At 34.0% G+C, this 21628-nt stretch overlaps 1 protein-coding gene and 3 pseudogenes across 1 annotated transcript; 1 reads left to right on the forward strand and 3 right to left on the reverse strand.

Moving 5' to 3' along the window:
- The first annotated feature begins 446 nt into the window (after nt 1–446).
- On the forward strand, nt 447–2167 carry LOC120189121 (annotated as a pseudogene).
- Nucleotides 2168–10740: 8573 nt separating this feature from the next.
- Nucleotides 10741–11879, reverse strand: LOC120189042 (transcription factor MYB20-like). The gene is made up of 4 exons (XM_039192382.1): nt 11682–11879; nt 11439–11568; nt 10992–11347; nt 10741–10937 (listed from the first exon to the last, which is right to left on the reverse strand). Exons 1-4 carry the CDS (start codon nt 11812–11814, stop codon nt 10741–10743), a joined length of 816 nt encoding a protein of 271 aa, XP_039048313.1. The 5' UTR covers nt 11815–11879.
- A 4118-nt stretch (nt 11880–15997) lies between these two features.
- Nucleotides 15998–18878, reverse strand: LOC120189120 (annotated as a pseudogene).
- Nucleotides 18879–20440: 1562 nt separating this feature from the next.
- LOC120189043 lies at nt 20441–20936 on the reverse strand (annotated as a pseudogene).
- Nucleotides 20937–21628: the final 692 nt, after the last annotated feature.

Here is a 21628-nt window from a genome sequence, read left to right on the forward strand (position 1 = left end):
TTTGATTCAAAACGAAAAAAACTGTACCGTATGGGGACGCTTTAGATTAGTTGCATCGGGTGATCTGTTTCCTCTATCTTGCTTTATCTGTGTATTCTAACACTTCCGCCGGCCGAGGATAGGTAGTACTACTATTTTTCGATCGAGCAAGCGTTTTGCAGACCCTTCCCACTTTGTTCAAAGCTAAGTAGAGATCCATCGGAGCCATGAACGAAGTTTATCATTTCCGTTTTACAATCAATATTCAGGATTCTTGATTGTCTTTCCCAAGTTCCCAAGAATATAGTCCGGGTATAATGACAAATTTAGCTTTAATGTTTACAATTTTTTTAATTTGATCTTTTATTTAGTTAAATCTGACCAAATTAGGTGATTAGTTCCCAAGAATCCTGAAAACTTGTTACGTATTTTTTTAGAGGTTTTGAAATTAATCACCTAATTTGTTCAAACTTGGAGAAATTTATGGGCATGACCAACAAGTAACCAAATTGCCTGCAAACTTGTTATAAAACCAAGCCCACCACCAACAAATTCCGAAACAATCGGAAAAAGAGTTTCAGTGAGTAAGATGGCAAAGCAATGGCCGGTTTTTGCAGTAGTTGCTGTAATCGTTTCGGTATTAGGAGCTTTTGTTTCAGCTGGAACTGCTGCATCAATGGTCACATTTGTCTTTGGGGATTCATTGGCAGAAGTTGGAAACAACAATCATCTACAGTATTCTTTAGCAAGGTCTGATTATCCCTGGTACGGCATCGATTTTACCGGCAGGAAAGCTACCGGACGGTTCACCAACGGAAGAACCATAGGCGACATTTTATGTACATGTCGAATTAGTGTTTGATTTTGAAGCTTGGAACTTTGAAATTATTGACTCTTCTGTCACATGACATAGTTTTGTTGTGTTTTGTAGCTGAAAAGCTTGGGAGTTCATCACCGCCACCTTACCTTTCTCTGTCACAAAATGATGATGCAATCCTCCAAGGGGTTAATTATGCTTCCTGTGGAGCTGGAATTCTCAATGAAACCGGCCAATATTTCGTAATTTCTCTCCGGTTTTGATCGATATAGTTTTGTTTAAATCGATCTAGAATTGATCTTATTCTCTTTGTGTTTGCAGATTCAGAGATTGACATTTGATGATCAGATAAATTACTTTAAAAGGGCCAAGGAAACAATCCGGGCTAAAATAGGTGAAGCTGCAGCAAACAAGCTTTGCAATGAGGCCACCTACTTCGTCGGAATTGGTGAAGCTCTGCCCTTTGTCGAAGATTTTGAGCCGAATAGGACGCCTTTAACACACTTGATTTTGTTTTTGATGTTATGCAGGCAGTAATGACTATGTGAACAACTTCTTGCAGCCATTTCTAGCAGATGGACAGCAGTATACACACGACGAATTCGTCGAACTCTTGATTTCGACGTTGGAGCAACAGTTTTCGGTATAAGTAGTCTTTTGTTGTTCTCCATGAATTTTGTTTTTGATATGAAGCTTAAACCAACAATGGGCTGAATGACAGAGGCTTTGCCGGCTCGGTGCACGGCAGATATTGTTCCATGGGCTAGGGCCATTAGGCTGCATTCCTTCTCAGAGAGTGAAATCGAAAACGGGGCAATGCTTGAAGAGAGTGAATGAATGGGTGATGGAGTTTAATTCCAAGGTGCACAAGCTGATAAATACACTAAATAAACGTCTCCCAAATGCACAGATGACGTTTGCCGATACATATCCGGCCGTTCTCGATTTGGTCGACAACCCCAAGGCCTATGGTACGACACATAATCTTTTCTCCGTTGTCATTTTCAATATGTTAAAAGTGTACAAACTATGATTCCCTTGTTCAGGTTTTAAGGTCGCGAACACGTCGTGCTGCAATGTTGATACGAACATTGGCGGTTTATGCTTGCCAAACTCCAAGTTGTGCAACGAGCGCAAAGATTATGTGTTTTGGGATGCTTTCCATCCATCGGATGCAAACGAAGTGCTGGCTCAGAAGCTTTTCGACTCGTTACCGTCTTCTGCTTCTGCTCCTCCTTCGCTTCCACCGACACCGCGCTGATTCCTTTCTCAAACAATGTTCAGAGGAAACTGCACCATTCCGGAGCCAAAACCAGAACATGATGTACACATAATGTACTATTCTATGAAAAATGTTACAGTAAATTAAAACGTTACAAAATATGATACTGAAATCATTTGATCTCAATTAGTTCAAAATACACTACAAGAGAATTGCTGTCTATAGCATGACTTTGATTAGCAGGAAAATGCCAGTGAAACCTCCCATCAGGGTTTCAAATCACGGTTGCGGTCGTGTTTTCGGTTATTTCGGATTTACCGTGATTGCGGCCGTCGCGGGTAACTCGGACGGCGGCGAAACCGCTATATCGCTATCGCGGTCACGGACCGCTTTTTAAAACCTTGCCTCCCATGCCATAAAAACTCAGACCAGATAAATCAAAGCTAACGGAATCACATAAAATATAGGTTAAGATACTCATAAATCACAGAATATATATATATAATATGTTAAAATTAATTTTTAATGTTTTAATTTGGTCTCTATTCTTTTCCTAAATACTTTAGTCTTCAACATTTTAGTTTTGTTTCATATAACTTTTAAAGAAAATTTTGATCTCCAAACCTTAAATTGTAGATCATAATATATAATAGGTTAATTATGTATTGAGTCACCCAATTATTCTTGCAGTTCCGTTTTGGTCACTCAGTCTGTCATTAAAAACTAAGCAAAATTGTTAATGTGTCTTTACCTTATGGTGATGCATCAATATCACCGTTAATTTTTTGAATGGTGGGTGACCATAATGGAACAAAAATGTAAGTTTATGTATGATTTTGAAAAAAAAAATTAGGTGGCCAAAATAGAACCTCAATAATAATTGACCGACTAAATATATAATTTATTCGATATAATATACCATAATACGCAATGCATAACTCTTTTAGTTTAAGCATAATGTCAAAAATAACTCTCTCATTTATCAAAATGGCCATTTTGGCCCTTTTTGTGTGGTGCATTTTGGCCCCAATATTTCACTTTGGGGCAAAAAACTCCATCTATAGATGAAAATCATTATATAACACATGATTAACGTTCCAAAATATGAGTTTTTTAACCTAAAATAAGATGTTGAGGGATAAAATGTCCACATAAAAAAGTAACAAAGTGATTATTCTGTCAAATGTTATGAGCATTTTTGTTCTAAAATGGAACATTGGGAGCCAAAATGCTCCAAAAAAATAGAATAGGTGGCAAAATGACTATTTTGATAAACGTTGGGGATAATTTTGATAGATGCCTTTTTTCCCTGTACACTCTTAATATATAAAAAGTAGGATTAAAACCCATTGGAACTTTGATTTGATTTAGTGGTGATTGTATATTTTTTTTTCCTTATTTGCACAAGTTGTGTAGGATTAAAACCAAGAGAAAATAACCTCAGTGACAAAAAATGTCTTATAATATACGATTTCAACCAATTTTTTTGGATTTGTCAAAATGACCAACTAAATCGCAATGCGATCGATAATTCGCAACGCGATCTCCGGTATCGCAAATCAGTTTCCAGATTTGCCAAAAATGCCTTATAATATACTATTTTAACCAACTTTTTTTAGATTTGCCAAAATGACCAACTAAATCGCAATGCGATCGATAATTCGCAACGCGATCTCCGGTATCGCAAATCAGTTTTCAGATTCGCAACGCGAACTTCGACTATCGCATTGCGATTTACATATTCACATTGCGATAGTCCAAGTTCGCGTTGCGATTTATTCCAAATTCGTTGCGATAGTCGAAGTTCGCGTTATCGCAACGATGGTATTGCATTTGTTTCTTAAGAATTTTCTCTAAAAAGATAGTATTCGCGCGGACGTGTCGAAGACACGTATTACTACGGCCACGACCACAACCCGAGACGGACGACGGCGGCGGCGGCGCGCGAGAGTCCCCCTTGTTCTCTATCACTCAACAAGGAAGTGGGAAAGCCAAGCCTTAAATACCATTCCCAATAGTGTTTCCAATACTATGTGGGATTGAGCATTACCAACACTTGTTCTCAATACTATGTGGGATTGAGCCTTAAATAGTGATATTATTTTTGAATGTTTTGCTTAAAATTGCAATAATCACGATTGATTGTAGATTGACTTTTAATTATGACATATTTAATCGTATAATACTAATGCAATTGGTTGATGATTTAGTTGTTTTAAGGTGCATGATTGTTAATTGTTTCCTGAATAATCACATTGTATTGGAAACAAGTGTTGGTAATGCTCAATCCCACATAGTATTGGAAACACTATTGGGAATGGTATTTAAGGCTTGACTTTCTCACTTCCTTGTTGAGTGATAGAGAACAAGGGGGACTCTCGCGCGCCGCCGCCGCCGTCCGTCTCGTCTCGTCTCGTCGTGGTCGTGGTCGTGGTCGTGGTAATACGTGTCTTCGTCACGTCCGCGCGAATACTATCTTTTTAGAGAAAATTCTTAAGAAACAAATGCAATACCACCAGTCGCATTGCGATAGTCCAAGTTCGCATTGTGATAGTCGCGTTGCAAATCTGGAAACTGATTTGCGATACCGGAGATCGCGTTGCGAATTATCAACATGCAAGGATATAACATACAAATATATAGGGTAAACTACGTATCGAGTCACTCACCTATTCATGTGGTCTCATTATGGTCATCTAACTATTTATTTTGTATGTTTTTATTCTGTTTTAATCACTCACTATTAGAACATAAATATAACTGCTAATGTGGTTTTTTTTACTTTTTTCAATGATGAAGTGATATTATCTTATGATTACACATTAGCTTACCATTGATTTTTTAACGGTAGATGCCAAAAACGAAACTAAAACATAGTTGAGATATTTATATGTAGCTAAAAAATAATATTCAATTAGGTCACTAAAAAATAATATATTTATATGGATTATTTAAATATATTGTTTTTCGGTCCACAATACTTAACTTTTATTGAAGATAGGTCAAAAGGCCTAAAAAAATCAATGAATTAACAAGGACGTACGTAGAATTTTGATATATATATAAGATAAATGAAAGTATATTTATTTGTGTTCTTTGTATTATCTATGCTTATACTGGATTGTTATTTCTCTTGTCCATAGATGTAGACAGACTCGAATTATGTTAAGCCTTATTTGTTTCAAGTTGATCTTATACTATTTTCAGTTCTTTTTCACTCGCAAAGTTTTAACATAAATAAAAGTATATATTTATATTATTTGCGATAACTTATTATTATTATTATTAGTGTTGTTTTTATCTTACTGAGTAGTGTTGTTCTTACTATAATTACTTATTATTAAAAAACCATAAAGTTTGGAAGTTTGCAGCCGTTACTTAGCTATTAGATTATACTAATCAATTTTTATAAGTCAAATTTTAATTTAATTGTTTGACTGTAGATTATTTCAATTCCAGAAGAAGTGGAAATAGTCAGTAGGATTCGATTAAGTCAATTGGAATCTTTACATGAAAATAATTAAAAAAAAATTATCAACATGAAATATTAAACGAACAATGATAGAAAAATATGGTAGTTGAGATATTTATATGTGATCAGGGATGAACCAATGAGAACATGATAAAAGTATAATGATCAACAAGTTCACATACATTGGGTTGACGAATACGTTGTGCAGTTGAGATATTTACATGTGATCAGGGATAAACCAATGAGAACATGATAAAAAGATAATGATCAACAAGTTCACATACATTGGGTTGACGAACAAGCTGTGTAGTTGAAATATTTATATGTAATCAGGGATGAACCAATGAGAACATGCGAGAGGGTAGTCGCCTCCTTTGAAATTTTTTATTTTTTGTATATTTTTTATTTATAATATATTTTTGTTTTATAAAAATTTATAAGTTCACTTTTGTAATATAAAATCATGAGTCCGTCATTAGTGATGATGATTAGACCAAATGTCATTATTCCTATAAATTTTCGGTTTCCACTAACATAATATAAATACATCTTAATTTCTCATGTTATTTTATATTATATAAATTATAATTACATGATTATATAAATTTAAATTTAAATAATATTAATTATTATTAGAAACAATCATCCTTAAATCTGAAAATATTTTTCAAATATTTATTTAGATATAATAAATATAAAATTACTATGATTATTGTTGTAAAATCCATATAAACTATTACTAACAATAATAATATTTATTAAAAATAAAAAGTAAAAGTAAAATCTTTAATTATATCGAGTTTAACTAGATTCATAAATTAATTATAATTATAATTATTTAAACACACCGTAATTATATATTACATCCAACTCACCCTTTAATAAAATAAAGCCAAGAGGCATTTAAAAACATACAAATAAATTATTGATTGCTTGCATCACTTTTACGTGTTCAACCCTTTAACATTATATTTTTTTTTTGGTAAAACCTTTTAACATTATTTATACAGCTAATAAATATAGGCAACGTATTTGTCGATATTATATATAAAATAATAGAGCTAATTGCATCATATAGGGCTGTAAATGAGACGAGATAGATTGCGAGCTACTCGAGATCGACTCGATCTTGGCTCGATAAATACTCGAATCGAATGGACTCGACTCGAACTCGAACTCGACTCGAGTTCTTAACGAGCCGAAACGAGCTACTCGATACTCGACTCGAAAAGCTCGTGAGTAGCTCGAAAAAAATATTATATTATAATTTTATATTTTTAAAAATTACATTATTAAAAATATATTAAAAACATTATTGATGAATAAATATTCTTGAATTGAAAATGGTTAAAATTTATTTTTGAATAAATTTTCTTATATTTATTTTAAATTAATAAAAAAAAATTATTTATCTAATGACAAATATTTAATATATTTCTAATGATAATATTTTTAATAACTAATTTTTTAAATTGTTGTTATATTTTGAGGTTTCGAGTTCAAATATCATAAATATCAAGGGTTTGAGCATTTAATATCAATATACTATATTGTATTTACCTCATAACTAATTTTTTATTTGATAATAAATATAATATAATAAAAAATATGATTCAATTTAAATATTAATAATTTAAAAAAATATATCAAAACAAGTATACTCTCTCTCCTTTCACTAAGCCATTTCACTCCTTCTAATTATGTTATAAGGTTTAGGATTTAGAGTTTAGGGTTTAGGGTTTAAAGTTTATGTGATATGATTTAAGAATTAGGGTTTATAGTTTAGGGTTTATAGTTTAGGGTTTATATACTAGGAGTTAGGGTTTAAATTATGCACATGAAGGTAACATACAAATTATGCAAAATGATGTTATGCGACTCATAAATAAATCATTCACATACTTATACATAAACATATCAACACGCAAAATAAATATACACAACTAATTAAAGAAAACAATCTGAAACATGGACTAAATTAATAGAAACCTAAATGTGAATACTAATTTAAGCTAAATATACTAACTTTAGAATGATGATTAAATTCACGTAAATGTAAAATTAAACTTACAAAATTGTAATTAAACCAATGACTTAAATACATGATGTGCATAAATTATAGGGTCTTATATGCAATTGATCCTATTCGGTTTAACCTAAAATAATATGAAAAATAACATAAATGACACCTGAACATTTAAAATAAATAAGAAAATTTAAACAAATGTGATTGAAATACAAAAATTAAAATATAACATACCAAACTATAAATTTATTAAACATGCATATACATATTAAATTAATGACTAAATTTAAATAAACGTAAAATTCAACATATATATTAAATAAACGTAGCCAAACCAATGTCCCTGAAACTTTTCCAGTGGAGCAAAACACATCAAAGCTCTTGGCTAATCAAAAATTGTTCCTTAATGGTTTTCTTGGAAATGTCTTTATGGCTAAATCCTGCAATCTCTCGATGGATATTGATTGGGTGGAACTTGTATGCCCTAACTGTTTATCACTCCTGGGAGCTTGTCCTTTTGATAATGGCGATGCACCCATTGATGGTGCAGTTCGATTATTCAAATGCTACATTTCAGCTTGTTATCAGCTGGTGGACCAGGGGACTTATTCAGGTGAGCACAAAACCGTTTGGCAATTAGGCACAATTAGTTGTTTCATATTTAGAAAACTTTTGACGCTTAACAGATTGCATTAGTTGTTTCATATTTAGAAAACTTTTGACGCTTTTGGTCTTATGTCCTGTCTTTGTTGATAAGAATTGGGTTCTAATTTTTTGCCCATTGGTCCATACATTTGTAAATCAGGGGAAATTGAAACAAGAAAAGCAAAGTCAATGGTACTACTGATAAATGAATTACATGCTTGACTTGACACTAATAAAACTTGCTTGCTCGAAGGATGAAAAAGAAATATCTGTTAGGATTGGATTGTCAGCTTTTATTACAAGATTCAGAAATATATATGTAGGGGATGTGGTTTGCATGTCTGCACGGCAAGTAGATGAGTTAATTCGAAATCTATCATCGGCAAAAGATATATTTCCACCTTCATATAACTTTCTCCAGGGTTTACCTCTTTCATCGTTGCCACGATAGAGATTATTTTTTGTGCAATAGCTTTGATCAGCATATCCTTGTGATGCTATAGAGTCAAGTCATTGACTCATTGCAAATACAACAACAAAATTTAAACTTGTGAGTGGTATTTTATTTTGCAAGTTCCTTTTGTGGTTGGTTTGAAGTCACCACTATTTTAACGCCAAAAATCAAGTCGTCGTCATGAAATTCATCCCTTTTAAGCACCAATAGGTAATTAATTATAAACAAACACATTTGCTATCCCATAACTGGACATATAGCTAAACTAAGTCAAATATATCATCTTGATTCAGACTCTGCAAGCTCTGAATTTTGCCTTTCAGCATTCTTTTCTTCTGTTTCTTCCTCTTCTTCAATGACCCTTTCCTTCTGTTCAACTGCAGCTTTCTCTATATCCTTCTTCTTTGTGTTAAGAAATTCGGTGAGACCTTGGAGTGCAACTCTGGGTTCATCACTGATCATCAGTTGTTGTGCCACTTCAGCAGGAGTAACTTCAATACTTTTAATCAAATCATCAATGCAGCTAAACAGTTTGTCATCTTTGATTCCAATATATGAAGATGCAAGTTTCCTGAATCCTGCTGGCGAACAATATCCCATGTAAATATGCACATCCATTCGCCCTGGCCGTAGCAGTGCTGGGTCTAACTTTTCCTTATGATTTGTGGTAAAGATTATGATTCTTTCGTGCCCACAGCTTGACCACAAAACTTATGACAGATTTTCAAAACTTGCATGCGGTAATTGATGTAACAAAAAAAATTATGATCAATATAGAGTTGAAAGGAACGATGAAAGAAATAAGGCTTTAAAGAAAAAGTTAGCAGACTTTGAAAACTTGCCTTCTTCAGGATTTGCAGAGCTTTGTTTCCGCGTCGACAAGGAAAGGGTATTGCAAATAAAGCTGCTGAAATGGAAATTTAGAGGCAACGAGAAGATTCAAGTCGATGGGGTCTCGATTCAAATCTCGTGGGACGTGTATAAGTGGTTGTTTGATCGGGATTTGAACAATGGGCATGCGTTTTTCGTGTTTAAGTTTGAGGATGAAGATGAAGGCTCTGAAGTTCTCGAACAATGGGCATGCTCTCAAGTCTCAACAATATCCCACATCGTCCGGATACTATAAGATGACAGGACAAGCTACTTATAAAACAAGCGGGCTTGTGCAATTCAAAACTTACCTTTCTCGGCCTGTTTGGCTAACAATTGAGCTTGCGTTGAGCTTGAATCGAGTTTAAATCGAGTTTTAGTTTTGAGTTTCAATTAAGCTTTAAATTTGAGTTTTTTCGAGTTCGAGTAGAGTTTTAATATTATGTTTTGAATTCGAGTTGAGTTTGATAATTTTTAGCTTGTGAGTTTTTGAGTCGAGTTAAGCTTATTATAAAATTTTTTGAGTTTGAGTCGAGCTCAGCAATACTTGAGCTCGACTCGGCTTGTTTACACCCGTAGCATTATATGTCCACATACTCTAACCTTTATTAGTCTTTAAGTTTTTGAATATTTTAATTTCATCTCCAAACCATGATTCTCATTTTAAATTAATCTTTAAACTTTTGAATATTTTGATTTCATCTTTGAACTATGATCCTCTTGCTATATTGGTCCCAAAACTTTTGAAAGATCCAATTTCATCCAAATATGTAATTAGTTTCAACCATAATTTAACCTAGTTTTCTTCAAACATATAATAATATAACTTGGTCATTTTATTAACAAGGGTGTGATTAATATAAGATTAATATATACGTACATTTTAGGATGAAATTGGAATATTCAAAAAAGTTTGGGTACTAATTTATAATGAAGATCATAATTTGGGGATGAAATTGAAATGTTTAGAAGTTTGAGGACTAATTTAGAGTGGTAATCACAGTTTAGGGGTGCAATTGGAATATTTAAAAGTAAAAAAAAAACCAATTTAAAATAAAAGTCATAATAGTTAAAATAATTGAAGTGTCAAATCAATACTATTAAAATCTTTTTTTTATTAAATAAGATCAAATTGAATCCACAAGACGTTTAATTCTTCTCTTTTAGTCATCATATGTACAAATCAAAAACAAAAGACTACACAAAGGAAAGATTTACCCACCAAAATTATGTACGCTACACGAATTGATCTGAATTAATCAAGACAAATCCTTAAAATCGGGAGGGTGAAAAAAATCATATAAATGTGCAGGAATTCCAGATCAAAAGGCATTCTCATTGGATAGTACTGAATCTGGGGAGAGAAAAATGAATCATCATCAATAGCCAGTTTTGATCTGTCACTAAGCAAATCCTCCCAAGCATTTAAATCATCATCATCCCACAAGCCGATGTCGTCGTCGTCGTCGTCGTATCTGTTAGTGTTGCAATCGATTGGCCATTCAAAATCAGGGAACTGCAATTCTTCGAGCAGCTTCGAAGAATAGCAGGAAGAAGATGTTGATGACGGGGCGGCATTAGTACTGGGGACCAAAATCTCATGCGGCTCGATCAACAGAACCTCGTCAGTGCAAAAGCCATTGATATCGTTCATCGTCATCGTGTCCATTGTGGAATTCAAGGATGTTTCAGGCAGCTCCTTGGGACTTTTGTCTATCTTTTGCTCTTGGGGTTCACTTAGTGGCTTGTGGGTGAGAGGGTCAATGCCCATTTTCTTTAATTTCTTCTTTACGTGAGTATTCCAATGATTCTTTATCTCGTTATCGGTTCGTCTAGAGAGATGAGATGCTATCTTAGACCATCTACACATGCAAATAAATAATTAATTAGAATCGTTTTTTTAATTCATGTTCAAAGTTTGCCATATAATTTTACTTAAAATACTAAAATAACCTGTTGCCAAGTTGAGCATGGAGATCAATCACCATTTTCTCTTCATATTCAGATAAAAGCCCCCTCTTGAGGTCTGGCCTAAGATAATTAGTCCATCTCAATCTGCAACTTTTCCCACACCTCAACAATCCTGCAATTCCAAAAACAAAAACCATTACTGAAAATGGTGGTAACAATCGCCTTAGTAGTTCCGATCGACTGTCACTTGGAGAAGTTAAATAAAATATAGAAAAAGTAATTGACCTGCTAGCTTAGGAAGAGCCCTCCAACAGCATTGGCCATTGGTGAGGATGAAGTTAATAAGCTTCTGATCTTCATCAGCAGTCCATGGCCCTTTCTTCAACCCTACTTTATCACAACATGGTTTTCTTCCCATATTTTTTTTTCAATAATTTCCCAAAAGTATGAATTTTATTCAATTCAATCCCTGCTGAGAATTGATGTACACCAGAGGTAGAGAAGAAGAAGAGAAAAATGATTTGTATATAGATCACGGACAGAGAGAACACACTCTTCAAAGTTCTTGAGGCACAAAAGCAAGTTCCCATAATCATATATAACTCAAGGGATCAACCCCACAAGCTCCCGCCCACTATTTTTCTTCTTCTTTTTATTGACTTTAAATGTCGTAATTTTTAGTATTTAGTGTAAACTACATCATTAGTCATCAATCTATTTCTTATTTTAGTCACCAAACTATGTTTTTCTTAACAAAAACATCACTAACTTTACTTTTATTTTACGATGCTGATTTAATACTTTTTGTATATATATATATATATTTTGAACTTCTACATCATTTTCTCTCTTCTCACTAGTAGCCCATGTACCAATATTTTTAATATCTATATTTGACCAATACAATGGTATTGGACAAATAAAATTAAAAAAAAAATCATATTGCTTGAGTGTTGGGAGTGGATTCAAAATTTCAAACCCTGAACATCTTGCATTGATATTTAAGGCTTGGTTAAAAAATAATATTTAAAGTAATTAATTTACATAATAATTATATATATATATTGAGAATAATAGTAATAATTATATAATTTCTATAATGATTTAATATTTAATTTTATAAAAATAAAAAACAGTTGTTTAATTAATTAATTTTATTATTAAATGAAGTGAAAAAATAATTTTAATTTGATCTTCAATTTTAATCATAGTCTAAATTAAATATTATTTTTGTTAAAAATAAAATAATTATATAGTTTGGTTTAAAGGTTAGATATTTAATTATTTTATAAGGGTTCTCCAACTCTGAAGCAGCATGTCATTGTCGTATTGATTAAGTAAAATCAAAGATTTTTTTTGAATTTAATCAAAGAAAATTTAAATGATGTTATGTGTCATTATTTGATTGGTCAAATAAAAAAATAAAAAATAATATTATTGCTAGTGATATTTTTGCTAAAAAATAGTATAGTGACTAAATTAGAAAATAGACAATATATTGACGACTAATGGTGTAATTTATGCATATTTTAAATAATATTTGCTTTTAGTCTGGGTTTATACACGTGTACATGGAACAAGCAACGCGTAAAACACGTGCAATATCAGTTTCAGAGAGCTCTACTTGATCAAACATTTGTTATTTTCTTCAGTTTTAAGGGTGAGGAACTCTAATTTACGTACAACCTTAGGACAAGGAAAAAGTAAAAGCAAAACAACGTTCCCTAAAATTTTAATTTTTTCCTTCATTTTCTTAAGTAAATTTGGTCCAGATCCGACCAAAACCGAACTATACTTTGTCCAAATCTTACAGTCTGATCTTCCTCAAATTGTTTAATATGTGAATGCCAGTTAAAGTGAAGAACCAGTCTATATTCAAACACATGAGCATCTTGATGAGTTGAAATACTACATGTTCAGGATGTAATACAATTGGTTTAGAAGGTGACAGGTCTCTTAAGCCACTTCAAATGAAAAAAACCAGTCTATATTCACATGGTTTTGTTTAGTTCGGAAGATGTTCATGTTTGATTAAATTTTGTATTTTATGTTTTATTTTTGAATATATTTGTGTTTGATTCGGTTAGTGTACACAAATATGTTTGTTTAACGTTCGTCAACATGTTCGTTTAATGTTTGTCAAGGCATTCGTTTATGTACTTAGAAAAATTGTGAAATTACACCCACTAGTCCTTAAATTCCTTATGCTTTACAGTTTGAATTCAAAAATTCACCATATATTCAATTTAGTCCATATCTTCACTAATATTTAAAGTGTAAAAAAATAAAAGGAAAAGAAAAACCAGATAAAGCTTATATGAGTCGATAAATGAGTTTATAAACGAGACAATAAACGGGCTTTCAAATGAGTTTATTTGTGAACATAAACGAACCTAACGCACTTATGTTCGTTATTAAATGAAAATGAAAATTTTGTTCATACTCGTTTATTTAACTTAATAAACAAACATTATAAGAACAATTCAAGAATAATTTATACAATGTTATGTTCATTTACACCCTTAGTTTTAATGAGCTTTGGGTTCAGAGTATTAGCAATCTTTCCTCTGATGAGCACCCAAGTCATTGAATCTTCTCTTTCATTCGACAATGTGTTGTTTTCTGCAATTTCCACAGAGAAGATCTGTGTCGAATGAGGATGACATGAGTACTACAAGATTAGAATGAAATAATAATGACAAGGCCACCACATACCATATAGTTTATTTCTATAAGAAACAAGACAGGTCATCTTTCTTACCAGACAAACAACAACAAACAAAGACAGAACAAGAGCATAAAGATCTTAGGTAAACCATGCACGTTTAATCCAGGAAAGCTCACCTCTTGTTTATGGCAAAACACAGGCAAATTAAAGGAGCACAATGACATGAAAAGGTATAGTGGCCAGTGGGGAGGCTGTGCTCTCATTCAGTTTCCAGCAATTGGTTCATCTACACCATTGTGAAAATACAGACAATTTTTAATGTAAAGATACAAGTGTGTGTTAGTGTTTATACATATGCATATGCATATGCATATGCATATGCATATACATATACATATGCATATACATATACATATGCATATGCATATACATATGCATATGCATATGCATATACATATACATATACATATGCATATACATATACATATACATATACATATACATATACATATACATATACATATACATATACATATACATATACATATACATATACATATACATATACATATACATATACATATACATATACATATACATATACATATACATATACATATACATATACATATACATATACATATACATATACATAAGATCATTCTCTGTCTCTTCATACACAATAGGTCAGTTTCTTGCCTATACACCTCTTTACAGCTTTTAACCTTTATAATGGATCCTTTCAAACAGTTCTTCAGCCCTGAAGAATGTAGTAGCAGTGAATCCGGCTGGACGAGCTACTTGGCTTCTGCAATGGAGGAAGATTACGGATGCAGTGAAGAGAATTATAACAGCAATCATAATATCAGAGAAGATGTCTATGATGGTGAGGGAAACAGTGACGATTCGATGGTATCCGATGCCTCTTCGGCCCCGAGTCATCAGCAGCAGCAGCAGAATAAACAAAAGGATGGTCAAGGTAGTCATGGCAAGTATAATTCTAGCAAGCATTCTTCACGCAAGGAGGCGAAGAAAAAAACGAAAAAGAGTTCTGAAAACAGCAGTAAATCCAAAAAGGGACTCGGGGTCAATCCAAGTCTCGCAAGTAGAGTCCGTTCGAGAGCCTGAAACGATTTTTTTTTCTTTCTTCCCGGGGTCTCTCTTCCAAGAACATATATGTATGGTCACAATATGCATCTTTTTTTCAGTACTGAGATGATATTTGTTTTGCAATGAGTTTTGATTCCAAGAACAGAATGTTATATCTTTGATATCAATGCACAAGCAAGATTATGAAATCGTTAGCATTTAACATGTTTCGCTAATGAATCGAAACAACACATTTCAATTCCGGTTATCGGATCAGTCATGAGGTAATAGCTGCAATGACAGACCATTCATGTGTCTGTAAGTGCAAAGCCAATGAACAAAAGGAGTATGATGTGCTGGAAAGAGGATGTATCCAGAGGGACAAATGACAACTCTGACGACCAAAAGAAGACATTTTTATAATTGATTCTATACCAAGAAATGCAAGTGCAAAGCGCAACAGCTAGGCAATTAAGATCAAAAGTGAGATACACCAGATAATACAAAAAGAAAAGAAAATAGTTAAATTATATATATATTATTTTATGAGTCCCAGTAGGATAATTAAATATGACAGAAAATTGTCATAAGAGCCATAATCCATATGAGAAATGAACCTAAAAAGCTTTTACTTTTTGTTCATCTGCATAAAGAACACTGCTAATATATTACAAAAACTGACCGAATATGTGAACAGAATGATCCGTTGTTAGTTTCCCTTAACCTATGAGTGATGCAAGCATTCGCACAAATTAACAAAATCGAAACACTAGTACAAGAAGTGTGAGGACCTGTGTAAAAGATGTTGATATCTAACAGTGACCCACATCTGGTAAATATCACATTTAAGTAAAAAAAAAAAGGTAGCCATCGGCTTGATTCATATTCAAATATGGAAAAAGCATAAAAAACAGTACAACATTTAACACACAACTCTTGCAGCTGGATTTGAGAAGTGAAATTAATATAAAATTTAAAGAAATAACCATAGTAGTTGCTCTGTGTAGCATAAACTCCAGATCAGATGTTATTACACTATTGGGAGTTCTGAAGAAGTACCACCAGAGTAAACCTTAGTCTTTTAGCTTTTTGGCAATCTTGAACCATTCAGTGTGGAAAGATCCGTCTATATCGACCCTTTCATAAGTATGGGCACCGAAATAGTCTCGCTGAGCTTGAACAAAAATTAGCCGGTACTCTTTCCCTCCTATAAGTGTCGAAATAAGCAAGACTGGCTGACATGCCTGGAGTGCTAATACCTGAGTTGATAGCAAGACAAACAACTCTTCTCCAAGCAGATTGCCTGTCAATGATTTCCTTTGCAAACTCGAGATCGACAAGAAGGTTTGCAAGTTCAGGATTTCTATCATAAGCCTTCTTGATTCTGTCGAGGAAAATAGCTCGGATAATGCAGCCTCCCTTCCATATCCTAGCCAGTTCCCCCAACTTCAAGTCCCAACCCTTCTCAATGCTTTTTGCACGGATGAGATTCATGCCCTGAGCATAACTGCAAATCTTGGATGCATAAAGTGCTTGCCTTACATCATCAATTAATTTTGCCTTGTCCACAACTTGATCAGTCAATATCACCAAATCCTCCAGATTTGAAGATTTTGGCGGCTTCAACCCTTTCTTCCTTCAACCCACTAAGGAACCTTGAATCCAAAAGAAGCTGCAATTGTTGGAGCCGCAACAGACAAATCCGCAGCTTGCTGTACAGTCCATTTACCAGTACCCTTCATGCCAGTTTTGTCCAAAACCTTATCAGCTAAATAACCATCTGCCTTGTCATCCTTAATTCCAAATATATCAGCAGTGATTTCAATCAAGAAACTCAAGAGCTCGCCTTTGTACCATTCTGAGAGAACACTGTAGTTCTTCATTCAAACACTGTGTAGTTCTTCATTCGACAATTTTCCAACAGATTTCAGCACGTCATAAGCCTCTGCAATCAGCTGCATATCACCGTATTCGATTCCATTATGAACCATCTTGACAAAGTTACCAGATCCACCTTTGCCAATGTAAGTCACACATGGACCACTATCTGGAACTTGAGCTGCAACCTTAAGAAGAATGTCTTCAATGTATTTGTAAGCCTCAAAAGACCCTCCAGGCATTAAAGAGGTACCATTTCGTGCGCCTCCTTCACCACCCGAGACTCCCATCCCAAGGTATAACAAACCAAGTCCCGACATCTCTTTCTCTCGTCTCTCGGTGTTTTCATACCACTCATTGCCACCATCAATGATACAATCACCCTTCTCCATGTATGCAGAAAGAGTCTTAATGGTTTGGTCAACAGGGCCCCTGCCTTAACAAGCATGATCACCACCCTAGGTTTCTGGATTGACTGAATGAAAGATTCAGGATCATGGAAACAGTATACAGGAAGATCTCCTTCCTGCTTAGCTCTTTTGACAGTCTCATCGACTTTAGAGGTAGTTCTGTTATAAACAGAAATGGAGAAGCCTTTCTCAGCAATGTTAAGTGCAAGATTTTGGCCCATAACAGCCAAACCAGCAAGTCCTATTCTCGTAGGTGGAGCCATATTTCTCCCAGTTAAATTTCCACAAAAATGAATGAGATGCCAAAAGAAAAAAGATTTGACAACAAAGGAAAGAACTTTTTATACATATAAAACCATCAATGACTAGGCACAAAACTAAACGTAATTGTGCCTGCACAGAACTACCAAAACGTTCAAGATAAGCTTAACAGGTAAAAGGTGAGCCTCACATTATAAAAGCTCTATTCATCATGTTTAGCCTGATGAAAGAGAGCTATAAGAAAATTCCAGGTCCATGATAAACCATCAAAATCCTTAACTAAATAAGCTAACCAGCACCTTAAATGAACTCTTACATGCAAAATGTGCCACTTTGATTCACAATTTAAGATCTATTAAACACAAAGTTGATTGTTTCTATAAAAGAAAAATCAATTAAATGCCCAAAAATGATGGTGCTGTAGTTACGTCTAAAGTTAACAGATTCATAACTAGAATGAAATGTAAGTGCTAGCAATTTTGCGAGTCGAAAGAATTCGACAAGAAACAAAAATACCTTGTTATAGCAGATTAAGCAAAAGAATGAACTAAACTCTTCTTTGTCAATCAAAGGTATTGGATCTATAACTTACTGTAAGACTACTAAATTACTTTCATGCAGAAGCTATCAGATCAGACAAGACAGTTCATACCCATTAAAATGTTCATGTTTTACAAGTTCATCAACTAACCCTAGTTAAGAAAATGAATTCAAAGTTTCTCAAATTACATATTAAATAGCAACTTAAATTTGGAAGTCATTCAAAGTGCACGAATCAACCAACCGAGAGAAGGTCTACCAAACGCAGATCAGCTCAATGAACAACAAAAAAATTTAAAAAAGAAATTGAAACTGTTGCATGCAGGGATTGTTAGCCAAAAACAATCATGCAGGATCAAACCAACAGATAAAAAAGATTCAAACTTTATTGAGATTTCAACATGAGAAAAAGAACCCCAAACCTTTCGATATTTCCTTGTTTTAATAGAAAAAAGAACCGGGATGTATCAAAGATCTGACTTTGAACCAAAATAGACAATGGGTACTCAGAATTGGAGCAGATATATGTATAAAAGAGAAGAAGAAAAAAAGGAATCAAATTTCAGAAAGCCGGTTGGTCAAATTTGTTTAATCTCAACTACTTGTGGTGGTTGTTGAAACAACCTCCTACAGAGGGACAATTTACCCTTCTTGTGTTTGCCCTTTCCCATGGACCCCGCTTAAATTCCAACTAATTTAACCTGAAAACTCAAAATTCAATGAACTTTTTCTTGTAAAGACCCGTAATTTATGAAGTACACAACGATATTATCTGGTTTTTTAGACAAAACTTAATGGTTGATGTTTTTTTAAAAAAATTATAAAGAAATTACAAGATAAATCACCTATTATTGTTGTATTTCATTGAATTTTGTATTTCCTGGACCCTTTAGATACCAAAATTTGATGAATACTATAAGCTGACCTTTGAAATCTAGAAACTCTTGCAAGACTTTTCAATTGTCAAAGCCTGCCTCCCGTACAGAATGTAATTCCAGTCCATACACAAATATAGTTATATTCAATTGTCAAAGTTTGATTCTTGCATTTGGTTCAATGAATGACTGCAGCTGTGCAGCATAAATATATATATATATATATATATATGGTTAGCAGCCAGGATTTGTCCACTGACTGTATATCGGTTAGCAGCCCAGGTGGACGGGTTACCAATTTCACTTACAGCAATTGAGCTTAGCAAGAGCTCCTTTCTTTTTAACCTTACTGTTCAATTGACTAGCTGTAAAAACACATCACAAAACCACAAGTCTATGGAATACAAACACACACACACACCAGGTGTGTTTCATAGATTTAAATTGTAATCATGAATGCTTTTTATGGAAGTGATTCTCTCTATGATAAACCAACCCCAATAGCACGGATAGAGGGGGTATTGAGATGCGGTCTCACCTCAAAATTTTTAATTTTTCATATAATTTAGTTTTTTTTATATTTTATATTGATGTTATAATTTTACACCTTTAAATTTCTAATGTAATTTATTAAGTACACATCCAGTGACGGATGTAGCCTTTATTCAGAGTGGGCACGTGTCCACTTTAAAATTCGAATTTCTTTATATTAGTTGTTTATTCTATTGAGAGTGTCCACCCTAAAATTTTATTTATATCTATCTCCATACGAAAAATTTATGTTATTAATATACATGTGCCCACCCTAAAAAATGTTCATGGATCCGTCACCGTAGATGTCGTAACAAAATTCTACATCCGTCCGATTGCAACGCTAAATCCCACCACCTTTCCTTTGTGTCGTTTCAATCCTACTCTTCCCCCACCTGATTCCACTTATGGCTCCTTTTCACAGTACTCCTAACCTCACATATGACATGCATATTCAGCTCTGACATATAATGCAATATAGTTCGTAGAGTTTTGCTTATAACTCTGAATAATCAAGCCTTTTCTTTTGACCAGGTTTCATATGATGTGTTGAAAATATAAAAATATGAGTCCCTGTCTGGTAATTTAAGCAATTATTAGGGACTTAAATGAAAATGAAAATGCTCAAACATGTTATTCTCATTGCCTTAAATCTTATACATCTTAAAAAGCTAGGTAGTGGCAAAGTAGACACAGAGACTGGTTCAATTACACTTAACACAACCCGAAAATGGAAAATGGTACCTAGCAAAATAGATACAATCTTTGGGGATGAAACAAGACCGACGACTCTTAGTCATCGGCCAAAGCATGTTCGAGGTCTCTCAACGTTGAGTAAGGGATATCAGAGAGCAGCAGACGAAGTTGAGATGTTTCCTCTTTGAGTTGAGCATTCTCTTGAACCACCTTGTCATGGCTTTCCGACACGGTTCAGCTTATCCAGAAGCTGGTGATTCTCGTTTCGGAGCCAGACTACCTGTGACCATAGCTCGTCGAGGTGCCTTTGTTTCCGCATACGCGACCTGCGTGCGGACTCTCGGTTGGATATCATCCTCCTTTGCTTTCTCTCGTTGATGACACATAGTTGTTGCTCGTCGGCCTCATCAGAGGTCGAGTTGCTGTTGAAATAGAGACTATGCAGGGGATTCAAGAATCGACTCAAATCGAATGTCGGTATTGAATATGGGGATGGATTCAAAGGCACCATGTATTGGAGCCCTGAAATCTCACTAGGCTGCATGACTTGTGGAGGAAAGTGAGGGGGGGGGGGGAAACACTGAATATTGGGAATCAGTGACAATGAACACCTAATAAGATCTTGTTGGAGGAGAAGAGGGTTCTTATAGAATGAGAAAAAGACGACATGGTCCCACACACCACTCCTGCTCTTGCAAATATAATACAGTAGCAGTAGTGTGACAATTACTTAAAAGCATCTTAGATCTCTTTACTTGATATGTACAACACAGATTATGTCTGAGTGCATATCAGACTCAAATGTATAGACTTATGCACATATACAAAATGGTACATGGTATCATGTCTACTCGCATAATATGCATGCAATGCATGCATGATTGAAGACTCACATACATAAACAGGGGATGTGTTGTACCTCCCCCAAACTTCCTTAGCAAAGCGTACCTCCGTTGCTTATCTTTCACCAATCGAAATCTATGGAGTCACTACTTTGTTGAATAAAGCTTCCGGATTTCTAGTAAGTTTCTGAAATTCCATATCCTCCGACTAGTTACAGTCTCTTGAGATGACCATTAATTGACAAGTCAACTTAATCTATCAAAATCAAATATGTTAATTGATCTAAATATAATCATAATGACCTTAGACCTGTAACAACACTAAAGGGATCCATACATAAGTCACCATACAAGACTAAAAGAGAGAGGGCTGAATTCTCTCTCTTGATCTATCATGTCCATCAACTCATCAGAACCACTGATTGTGACTCTTCTCTTAAAT

Source organism: Hibiscus syriacus, unplaced genomic scaffold, assembly GCF_006381635.1.
Source record: "Hibiscus syriacus cultivar Baekdansim isolate YM2019G1 unplaced genomic scaffold, ASM638163v2 tig00116951_pilon, whole genome shotgun sequence".
NCBI lineage: Eukaryota > Viridiplantae > Streptophyta > Magnoliopsida > Malvales > Malvaceae > Hibiscus > Hibiscus syriacus.